At 45.2% G+C, this 12,057-nt stretch overlaps 1 protein-coding gene across 4 annotated transcripts in view; it reads left to right on the forward strand.

Annotated features, from left to right (window-relative positions):
• CASP10 (caspase 10) overlaps positions 1-10,773 on the forward strand; it is a 44,716-nt gene extending 33,943 nt beyond the window's left edge. For all 4 annotated transcript variants that reach the window (XM_014589552.2, XM_014589553.2, XM_006153030.3 and 1 more), the window contains exons 6-8: positions 4,330-4,438; positions 5,236-5,728; positions 9,149-10,773. In XM_014589552.2, coding sequence (XP_014445038.1) covers positions 4,330-4,438; positions 5,236-5,728; positions 9,149-9,299 — 753 coding nt within the window. In that variant the 3' untranslated portion in view covers positions 9,300-10,773. The remainder of the gene's footprint in view (positions 1-4,329; positions 4,439-5,235; positions 5,729-9,148) is intronic.
• Positions 10,774-12,057: the final 1,284 nt, after the last annotated feature.

A 12,057-nucleotide genomic window follows, 5' to 3' on the forward strand; every position in this document is an offset into this window, starting at 1 on the left:
TATTTCTAGAGATTTAACCTCAGAGTCCGAGACACACCACTGTCCTAGGATTTTCTTTTTGCCTCACCTGGATGCATGAGACCCTGTTAATCTTAGTGAGAACTGTCATAGCTAAGTACTTGTCCCTTGCCAGGCACTGCCCCGCACTGTTCTTGAGCTTTCCAGGGAGGAGCTCATTGACTCCCCCAAATCACCTACAGATAGGTGCTACTCTTTTTCCTTCTAATGATAAGGAAACCAAGACCCATGAAGTCTGGTTCTTCGTTGAAGGTCCCACAACTAGAAAGGAGTGGAGCTGAGATTTGAACCCAGGGGTCTGACTGCAGAGTTCAGCCTCTGAAGATCTTGGCTGTTCTACTTCATGGTTACATGAGCTTGAGGCAGCCACTTCCCTTCTCTGAAGAAAAGGCAGTTTCTTTGTTTTACAACCCTGTGGTTCCAAAGTTTAGATGTGCTTCCCCTAGAGTGTTCCCTTCTTGAGGTGAGGAGGAATTTATGGGTGTGCGGAACCACTGCAGTTTGAGAACCTTTTGGAGTGTGCTTTGATCTCGGAATACTGGACTTGGCTCAGCCTGAGGACTGACTTTAGTTAATAATTAACGCGTGTCCCAGAGACAAGGGCAGAGATTGGTGCATTCCACTACACACTTGGCTGGGAGTGGGAGAAGCAAGCAGTTTCATTTTGCACTTTCCTGTTACTATTCTGCGACAGCCCATGTGGACTTCCTCTTTAGGACAGATTCTTAACCAGAGGAGCCAGGGAGTTTGCAAGAACACTTTAAAACCATGCAACGTCAACCAGCACCAAAGGCATGACTAAGCTAATCCTGGTACTGTGGGCCGAGCTGCCCAAAGTGGATCTCTGAACCTTTCCCCCAACTTCCACCACGTCTTAATTTTTTTCCTTTATTTTTTTTAAAAATATTTATTTATAAGCTCAGAACTTCTTGATTCTTGATTTATTTCATGAGAAAAGGAAACAGACAGGTGGAGAGAGGGAGAAGACATGCACTCCCAATATGGTCTTATTTTTTTTTTTTTGGAGAGGTTTTCGCTATAGAGTGTGTGCGCTCGCCAGACAGAGAGAGACATAGAGACAGAAAGCGAGAAATCACCCCCCAGAGGGGATGGTCATGCCGCAATCCCTTCTCCTCCGTTCTCCTCTTGGGATCTTGGGCACGCACACACGCGCACCCAGTGTGAGTTTTAAGCAACCGGGTCCAGGACTCGAACCGCGGAACCGCTGCCGACCACGTGGGAGTCCAGCGACATAGCCATTACGCTAACTGCTGGTTCCCCCAATATGGTCTTTATGCCACTTTCTTCCCCTAGCCTCAACCAGCAAGGGTAATGGGCTTGTATGCACACCCAGAACATGGACTAGGACCTTCTCAGATGGCCTCAGCACCGCAGAGTGTTGTCTGACCTCTGTGCCACCCTGGCTGGCCTCTATTCATTCTTCTTGATGTCTACCCACCCTCTACATAGCCAGCGACGGTTAAATGCTGGCTCAACCCAAACAAACTTTCTACCAGGAACTCAAGCAGATCCATGTGACCTTAATGCCCCGACCATCCATCCTCTGCCAGTAGCTTAGCCTCCAGCCTCCACAAAGCAAAAAGTCATGTGAGGACATCGGCCTCTCCTAACAGGAAGGGCACAGTGACTGAATTTGTGTTACAGGACTCCCTTGAGAGAAAAACTCTAGGATAAGATGCCACATCAGAAAATTATTAGTAAGGATACCCAAGTGCTTGGGGAAAGATGTTTGGAGAGTCTGAGTCTGTCTCTTTCTAGTTGACAGAGTGACAAATGGTACAGCAGCCCTGGTCTCCATGGAGGTGCCGGAGCATCTGCTGACACTCTAAATTAATTCTTTTTTAGGGGAAAGGTTTTTGTTATAGAGCGTGTGCACTCGCCGAGGTGCCGGAGCATCTGCTGACACTCTAAATTAATTCTTTTTAGGGGAAAGGTTTTTGTTATAGAGCGCATGCACTTGCCAGGAAGACAGAGAGAGACAGAGAGACAGAAAGCGAGAAATCACGCCCCAGGGGGGATGGCCACACCACAAACCCTTCTCCTCCATTCTCCTCTCGGGCTCTTGGGCATGCACGCACACATGCCTGGTGTGAGTTTTGAGCCACCAGGTCTGGGACTCGAACTGCAGTCAACTACATGGGAGTCCAGCGACATAGCCATTATGCTAACTGCTGGTCCCAACACTCTAAATTCTGAAAGCAGCACAAAGGTCTGGATGGTCTCTTCAGGGGGTCTTTACCCAGGGTCCGGCTCTGAAGGACTTGAGGGCTCAGAGCTTCTTGCTTCTGACTTGGTTCTTCGTTTCTACGTGATGATCTCCGTTCTTCCACCTTTTCCTGTAACAATCAGGAGTGCCTGACCTTTGGCAATGGATGTGATGCTGTTGTGCTCTCAGCCATGTGTTCTGGGGTTCTTTCTGGAGAGGGGAAATATATATTTTATTATTATTAAAAAATTATTATTATTATTATCTGAAGCCACTTCTTTTCTGCCTGGCTAAAGACGTACACATTTTCAGGAGATAACTTAAGCGGTGCAGAGGCTCTGCTGAAGCCACCTTGGCGGATCTGTAATCACATGCTGTTCACAATGGTCTTCCTAAACAATTGCACATATCGACACATTTCCACTGTGATTGTATCTCATTGTCATACTGAGAGATAAAGTTACCAAAGAGATTTCTCTGTTTTCAGAGGAATCAGATCACTCCAGAATCCTGCCATCTGAAAAAAAATCATTTGATGTTTTTCTTATTTTGTGTATTTCTTACCTACACTTCCTTCATGTTTCTAGTGTGAAAAGGTGGATGATTTTGCATATACTATGGGTTTGCCAATGTTAAAATATATATTCTAGGGGCCAGCAGGTGGCATGATGGTTAAGGGGCTAGACTGCCATATGGCCAACCATGGTTCATGTCCTGGTGGCTTGCTTTCTCACTTTCCCACATTTCTTTCACTCTCTGGTGAGCACACATACCCTATACCAAAACTTAAAATAATAATAATAATAAATTAATTAAAAATAATATTATATATGTATATATACATATATATTTAATACACACACACACACATATATTTTTCTTTTAACTCTAGAAATTGAAATTCTCCTCTGAAACTAGATGAAGTCTTGAGTTTTAATCAAGACCTGGCATTTCATACCTTGGAATGAATCACTTAATTCCAAACTAGAACCAAAATCTTAAAAACTCTCCACCTTTGGTAGTAGGAGAGGCATCTTGAAAGAAAGGGAAGTGGGTGATCTTTAGTGCAAATGAGATTTATCCTTTGTCCTGGGCTCTAAGACTTGCAAAGGATCTTTGATTTGGACTGTATTTGGATTACAGTTTAGCAGCAGTGCAGAGTGGTCAGAATCGCCAACCTTTCAATACATGACTGTAGAAACGATACAATACAAATATTCCATGGGATTTAGACTAAAGAAAGCATGGTTTAAATAGCTGATGTTGGGCTGGCCCCATGGCGTGGTGATTAAGGTGGCTGAATTCCATATGGCTGACCCTGCACTTTACGTCCCAGACCTGGTAGCTTGTGAAACATGCTGGCTGCAAGTGTGTATGTGTGCCCAAAATCCTGAAAGGAGGTAGAGATGGAGGAGAAGGTGTTGTGTTTGACCATTTTCCATGGGGAAGGGGAGTATGCTGTCTCCTCGCCTCTCTCTGTCTCTTTCTATGGCAAAAGCATGCACCCTTTAACAACAACAAAAAGTTGGCATTAAAATATCCAGCTTTGCTCTTTCTCACAATGAACTCATTTAGTACCAATAGATGGCATAATGGTACGTTGCTAGACTCCCATGTAGTTGACTGCAGTTCGAGGCCCAGACCCAGTGGCTTAAAACTCATGCAGGGCGCATATGTGTGTATTCCCAAGATCCTGAGAGGAGAATGGAGGAGAAGGGATTATGGCATGACCATCTCCCCAACCCCGGGGGATGATGTCTCACTTTCTGTCTCTCTGTCTGGTGAGTGCACGTGCTCTATAGCAAAAACCTCTCTCTAAGAAAAGGTGGTTGGTTATAAATACTTAGGGCATGGTGGTGAGAGCACTTGACTCCTACATGGCTACTAACTCTGGTTCGAATCCCAGTGGCTTGCTTTCTCACTTTCACTCTCTCCATTGAGTGTGCCTGCCATGTAGCAAATTAAAAAAGAAAAAAAAAGATAAATAAAATTAAATAAATAATTATTTAATAAAGAAACACATAGACCCTTAGAAATGAAGATCTCTGCTAAGTATCGAATAGTTCTATTTCTTCTTCTTCAAGGAGGCAGCTGTGTACAGGATGGACCGGAAACACAGAGGCCACTGTGTCATTGTCAACAACTACAAATTTACCACCATGACAGACAGACCAGGAACCCATAAAGATGCAGGTAAGAAAGCCTGCCGGGCCAGTCGGTGGCATGGTGGTTAAAGTGGCTGGTTGCCACATGGCCGATTGCATGGTCCAGGCTTTTGAAGAAAACACTCCAGATGCATGTGTATGTATGTCTCAAATCCCAAGGGAGCATGGAGGAGAAAAGATTGTGGCATGGCCATCCCCCCTGGGGGAGACCTTTCTCATTTTCTCTTTCTGACAAGTATTTATACCCTATAGTAAAATTTAAAAGAAAAGAAAGTGTGGCATAGTTTACCAAATGCAAGATCTCAAAATAATTTTTAATTTTCACATTTTCTTTCGGTCACTTTTACTTTCCTTTTGAATGGAAAGATGATATTATCCTGGACATCTCTGGGGTGTCAGCAATCTGGCAAAGAGTGACAAGAATCCCTGACCACTTGCAACCCTGTGGTTTAGTGGGGAGCATGCTGGGTCAGCGAGAAGAAACCTGAGGTTGAGCTCTGGTTCCACCACTAGCCAGGTCTGTGACTGGGGGACTCATGGGCCTCAGCTTCCTCATCTGTGAAATGTGGAACTCTGGTCACTGCTGACTGTCAGGATGGTTATGACGACACTGGGTACTTCCAAAAGTCATGTTAATTGTGAGATTTTATTGCTATGGAAATAACAATCTATATGTTATTATTATGAAAAAAGAATCTAAAGCTTTAGTTTATTAGCAGCACAATTTAAAAACTATTGGCATCGTTTCACTCCTTCGTTTGGTCTCATTTTTCTCCTCTTTATTTCGTTTCATTATTTCCCCTTTCTATCCTTTTTATTTTGCAGAGTGCCTGGAGCATGTGTTCCAGTGGCTTGGGTTCACAGTGCATATGTATGACGATGTGACTGAGGAAGGCATGGAGAATCTCCTGCAGGAGTATAAGAGACATCCCGGCCATGTTGACGCGGACTGCTTTGTGTTTTGTATCCTAACCCATGGGAAATTTGGAGCTGTCTATTCTTCAGATGGGGTCCTTATTCCTATTCGGAAGATCATGGCGCACTTCACAGCCCATCAGTGCCCTGGACTGGCTCACAAGCCCAAACTCTTTTTTATCCAGGCTTGTCAAGGTGAAGAAGTGCAACCTTTCACCTCTATTGAAGCAGATGCTCAGAATCCTGATCACATGCCCCCTCCCCTTAAGGACAGTATTCCTGTTGAGGCAGATTTCCTACTTGGCCTGGCCACTGTTCCTGGCTACGTATCCTTTCGGCACGTGATGAACGGCAGCTGGTATATACAGTCTCTGTGTACTCATCTGACGCTTTTGGTTCCCAGGTGAGAATTCTGAGTTGTTCCACATACCTACCTGCTAATCCATCAATCCGTCTATCCACCTACCTGTCTATCTTTCTATCTGTCCATCCATCCTTCTATCCATCCACCCATTCACCTATCCACCCATCCATCTACCCAACAGTTTTTCAATGAACACCAGCACAAACCTGGTAAGGAAGATCTGGAATACAGTCTGTGCCTTCAAATTGCTTATAAGCTAGAGGGACAGATGAATGGGTAGACTGGGAAGAGCATCCTCAGATGGTAAGTGCACATTATGAAGTTTAGTTCTTATGGGAACATGCAGTCAGGTGCCTCCCCCAGATCTGAAGGCGTAGGGCAGGCTTGCAAAGATGAGGAATATTGGTAGGCAAAGAATCTAGGTGGAAGACATGCTTGGCAGGGGGACTAGTATGAACCGAGGCATAGGGGCCTGTTTTTCCCCCCTCATTTTTATTGTCATGTTATTTCCCAAGTCTTTTCAAATCAGCTTTTGCATTTAGCGCTCTGTTGAATCTGCTTTCGTTAAGAACTCTGAAGACTGCACCACTGCCATATCCGCTGGATGGCTGTCAGTGGCTCCTTTGCTCAGTCCCTCAGCAGAGTTGGGCCCTGTTGGTTTCTCCCTCTTTCAGGGACACTGTCTGCATTTGGCTTTACCCTGTTGGATTTTTTGTGCCTTCGTCTATGAATATATCAGGCACTGATATTTCTGAGTGCCTCCATGCTGTTTGGGGCATTCTAATGTGCTTGGTCTTCAACACTGCTCTGACAACTGCCCTTCTATCTCTGTCACATATTAGCTGCTACCTAGAAATGGGCTTTCCCTGAGGTTCTGCCCTGAACCCCTGCTCTATACGTCACCCTCATTGGCAGTTTCATCTGTATCTGGAGGCATGGCACCTCCATGCAAACCTCTGCCAAATCGCTGTCTCTAACCACTCATCTACGAACTCCTGCTTCATTCCACTGTATTTCCTCAGTCCCTGATGTGGTATTCGATGTATTGTTGGCCTTGATAACCATTTGCTGGGCTGATGACTGACTGACTGAGTCAAGTTCGCACACAGCCTGCTAGTCCTCCCACCTGTGTGTTGCTGTCGGACCTCCCTGTCAGTATGCATCTTCCAGAATTCATCTTTACAGCCCCTGCCAAGAGGTCCTGCACCCCCATTTCTGGCAATGGCCACAAGCCACAAGGCTCTTCTGGAAGTCAGGATTGGAGCTTTGAATCAACTTCGCCTCTCCTCCCCTCTCCCCATCGCTTTACACCTCCCTGTGTTCTCCTTCTGCTCCTCCTCCTTTCTTCAGTTTATTTATTTCTTCTATGAGCAAGAGTAACAGACAGGAAACACACGGACAGAGTCTTGATAACACAATCCACTCCCAGCATTAGCCAGATCTGGATCATGGGCATACACACTCTACACTCTTAGTGCAGACCCGGAACTTTCTCCTGTGACTCAGCTTCATAGAGCGTCACACTTTACTGCTGCCCGACTGTCCTGCCCTGCTTTCCCCTCTTCTTTACCAATCACTCCACCCCCCACTAGAGCCATTAAAGGCCAGTGTCCTCTGGCTTCAGGGACAAAGTAATATTCATTGAGGTTTTGCTATGTGTCTTTTGTACTGGATACTAAGGTAGAAGCTGAGGGAGCAGGAGTGAATGAGAGACAAAATATCCTCTCCGGGGAGCTCACAGTCTAGTGAGTAAAAACTAAATAAGACAATTCGGGAACCAGCAGTTGGCTTAATGGCTATGTTGCTGGACTCCCATGTAGTCGACCGCGGTTCGTGTCCCGGACCCGGTGACTTAAAACTCACGCCGGGCACGTGTGCGTGCGTGCCCAAGATCCCGAGAGGAGAATGGAGGAGAAGGGATTGCGGCGTGACCATCCCCCCTGGGGGGTGATTTCTCGCTTTCTGTCTCTATGTCTCTCTCTGTCTGTCTGGCGAGCGCACGCGCCCTACAATGAAAATCTCTCCAAAAAAAAAAAAGAAATAAGACAATTTCAGGAAGTGATAACTGCTATGAACAAAGCAGTCAGGGTAAGATATAGAATGGAGGCAAGGGGCTACTCGAAAAGGCTTGTTGGTAGAGGTAATGCTTCATGTGAGACTAAATGATGAGAAGGAAACAGCCACAGGAAGTTTTGAGAACAGAGCCATCAACCAGTGCTACGCAGGGTGAGAAGACTGAGACCCACACAGGGCCTACATCACCCACCTGAAAAATAATGAGGAGGAAGAGAAGAGTCGCAATAGTAATTCTAAACATGATGGTCCCCGGGAGAGTGTTCTGAGTACTTTACTTGAGTTATACCATTAATTCCATGGCCATCCCTAAGATGGAGGTTATTATGGTCCTCATTTTAGGGCTGAGAAAACTGAGGCACAGAGAAATAGGTCTGCCTAAGACCACACCATTAGCAAGCAGTGGAGCCACGATTCAAAATTGAGTGTGCAAAACAGAAAAAAAAAAAAAATCAAGTCTGAGCCCAGCCTCTGTGGTGCAGTTGGTAGTATATAGGACATGAGCTGGAAGCCACCTGGCTGCTGCAGTTCGAGTCCCTGGTTTGATCAACCTGAAAAACATACCGGGTAGAATAACTAACTACCTAACTAAATAGATAAATAATTGGTGTGAGGAGAAGATAAAAACTAATTTTTTCAGAACATTTTGCTGCAGGGTGCATGTGCTCACCAGAGAGAGACAGAGAGAGAGAGAGAGGAAAAGTGAGAACTCCCCCCCAAGGGAGAAGGGCCATGCCACAATCCCTTCTCCTCCATTCTCATCTTGGGATTTTGGGCACACTCTCACACACACCTATGCCAAGCATGGCTTTCAAGTTGTCAGGTCCAGGACTCAAACTGCAAAGTTGGCCATGTGGGATGCAGACACCTTAACCACCACAACAGAGGCTGACCTCAATAATAAAAAACGTTTTTAAAGACTGAGCCTATCTCCAGAGTCTATGTTTGCTCTCAGTGATAGTATTGCCCACCCTCAGGATGTGCTGGGAAATGCTATAAGTCTTGCAAACCCTGGTTCAGGTGCTGTCTCCCCTATGGAGTCTCTTCGATTTCTTTCAGCCAGAGAGTACTGTCTCTTTCCTCTGAACTTACAATTGGAACATGGGCCTACTCTTCATATGGAATTGATCACAGTCTGCATTGTATTATGAGTAGTGTGTATACGCCATCTTGGGCAAATGTTTTGTGTCTTCATTCTAAGTGTGAAGTTCAGGAATTGTGTCATATTTCTCTCTGTATCTCTCCCAAAACCAAGGAGACACTTTTTAATAAAATGTGGTATCTGCATGCATCTCTGAGACCTAGTCATGGTATCTGGGATCTTCCTAAAACCTGGTCCGTGATTTCTGCCTCCTGATTGGAAATATTTTTCTTCTTTGTCTACAGACATGAAGACATCTTATCCATTCTCACTGTCGTCAACGATGATGTGAGTCAACGTGCAGACAGTCAGGGAACAAAGAAGCAGATGCCCCAGCCCGCCTTCACACTAAGGAAAAAGCTAGTATTCCCAGTGCCAAGAGACTCTTTTTGTTAAAGAACTTTGCATTGACTCTAGGACTTGGAAGAAACCTTTGGTCCTGTCTTCTAACCTTTTACCTAGCACAAGATTGGGTGACAGTAACAGGAAATGCCCTGTTTTCTGTCACAGTTAATTCTGGGCTTTTCGTTTTTTGTTTGTTTGTTTTTATTGCAACTTGCAAATCTAAATGTTAGAAAACCTTCTTCATTGATGACTGAGTTGTAGACTCCGTTTTGGTTATGTACCCTGAAGACAGAGTAATTGGTTAGCACATCTGTGAAATGCAAGGTGGCACCAGGTACAGTTTAGGTTCCTTTGAGCTCTAAGAACCACTGTTCTCAGCCTAGATCTAGCATAGATTTTCCTCTGTGAAAACTACCCTTAGTTGTAACTGTGTCCCCTTTGCATGGCCTAGTACATTGGGCAATGAGACCATGAAGCACCCAACCTTCCTTAGGCCTCCCCTTTCATAAGGCTTAGCTTCTGCACACCAGTGAGGAGAGTTTGTATGCCCATTTCTGCGGTAGCTTAGTGAAGGTGCTCATGCAGGAACTCGTTTGTCTTGGAGACAAGTTTGGTTCTAGGAAGGTGACGACAATCCATTGTAAAGAGAAACACACTTTATAGGAGCAGAAACTTTACAACCTGATGCCAAATTCTGTTAGGATGCTGTCAGCTGCTTGTGACAGAACACTCAACTGACTAAAATTCAAGACAGGAACTTACTGCCTTTCGCCTGGAAGCCCCCAGGAAGGTAGCTCAGGCTTCAGTCACGTCTTGAACAAGGACTCATTCTGCAGCTACTCCCTTTCTCTCGGCCAGATGTGCTCAGGGATACCAGCTGCACCGTGTGGACTGCAGTCAACAGCCACTGTCACTAATACACTTTTCTCCTCTGACCCAAAGGATGAGGAACGAGGCTCTCGCAGAGACTGGAGCTATTCTCAGGGATTATTGACTGTCCTTGGCTATAGCAATGTCTGGCTACGCCTAGGAGGAGTGGCCCTGCAGAGAAGCCTTATTTTTTAGGTTAAGGTTTTGAATATATATTTTGTACTTGAATTTTTTTTTTCAGTTTTAAGAGGAAATTTTCTCTTTAGTTCCTGGGACTGTATTTTGAATACTTGGTTAGACCTGGGAAGGAGAATGAAAGTGCTATGATTAAGGCTCTCATTTACAGATGAGGAAGCTGAGGCCCAGGGAAGCTAAGAAACTTGCTCAAAGTCCTCCAGCCAGTCACTGTTTACAGGATTTTATTTCCCACTTACGTGAACTCGAACGCCACAGGATGCAAATCATTATGAACATTTCCTCGGACATGCAGATGGCTCAGAAAACACGTCAAGAAGTGGAGAAAAATAATGCTTCGCGTGCGTGATTTTATACTGATGTGTGTGAATGTCAAATTCACTTACAGCAAAATTTCTGCAAGACGTACCCATCAGAATCCTGTTATAATGTATTTGGTCATTACATGGATTTGAATGTAGCTTGACTGAGGTGTTGTCTAATACATATTTCAGTCTGATCATCTGAAACCATTGTTCATGCAAGTCAAGGCTACAGGCTGGCAGTCACAGTCTTTGTCCACCTGGATAAACATGGTCTTTGGCCATGTAATAGTCCTTCTCTTCAAGTGAAGGATGGCATGGTACAAAGGAAAAAACAGGATCTGGAGACTGGAACCTCGGATTTCAATTTAGCCCGCAACTCCCTTGCTCTGAGACACTACATCATGCTAGCTTTTTGAGATTTATCTGTAAATGAGAGAAAATATTAGCTTCAGGGAAGATGAAAGAGACTATGTATATGTCATGGTGAATTTACTGTGGTGACCATATACAGCCTTTAAGGTGGTAGGTCTTCTGGTAACAACCTGACCAGAACTCACAGGGCTTGAGCTCCTTTGCATCTAATTCTAGCTGACTGTTAGCAAGTCAGCACTAGCAGTGCCCCTGGCATCTTCGGAGGGAAGAGCTGATTTCCCCCTCCCGAATCCAGGAGGTCCTCACAGATAGAGGGCCAGCTCTTGGCTCTGAGTCCAGTTGGACAAAGCCATGTTGATAGAATCTTCTTCAGAAGCATTTGGACTTTGAAGTTAGAGTTCTGGTCCTGCGGCCTACTGCACATTTCTGTTTGCTGGAACTGAAGACTTATGCTTCTAGACTCCATGAACTTCCTTTTTAGAGGCCTCCAGCATATACTTGAGGAATCTCTGGACACTCATACCTGTGAGTCATGGGTATTGGCAGACACCAGGAGGACACTCATCCTTGACTCACTTCTCCTGAATAGAGCAGGTGCACACTTGATGGAGTATTCCCTCCAAGACTGTAAAACATTAGACTTTGTCTGTATTTAAGTGTGTGTGTGTGTGTGTGTGTGTGTGTGTGTGTGGATTTAGAGTCCAGGAATGACAGGTGGTTTGGTCACAGCTGTTAGGCAGCAGGCAGTAGTTATGGCCATTGTTTCCCCAGGTTTTTTCTTTTAATTTTTACATTGACCAGTTTATTATAAAAGATATTACAGGAGTTGGGACCAGCAGTCAGTGTAATGGCTATGTTGCTGGACTCCCATGTAGTCCACTGTGGTTCGAGTCCCAGACCCGGCAGCTTAAACTCATGCCGGGCACGTGTGCATGCATGCCTGAGACTCCGAGAGGAGAATGGAGGAGAAGAGATTGCGGCGTGGCCATCCTCCCTGGGGGGTGATTTCTCTCCTTCTGTCTCTATGTCTCTCTCTGTCTTTCTGGCAAGCACAAGTGCCCTATAGC

This window comes from Tupaia chinensis, unplaced genomic scaffold (assembly GCF_000334495.1).
Source record: "Tupaia chinensis unplaced genomic scaffold, TupChi_1.0 Scaffold000361_2, whole genome shotgun sequence".
In the NCBI taxonomy this organism is placed as follows: Eukaryota; Metazoa; Chordata; class Mammalia; order Scandentia; family Tupaiidae; genus Tupaia; species Tupaia belangeri.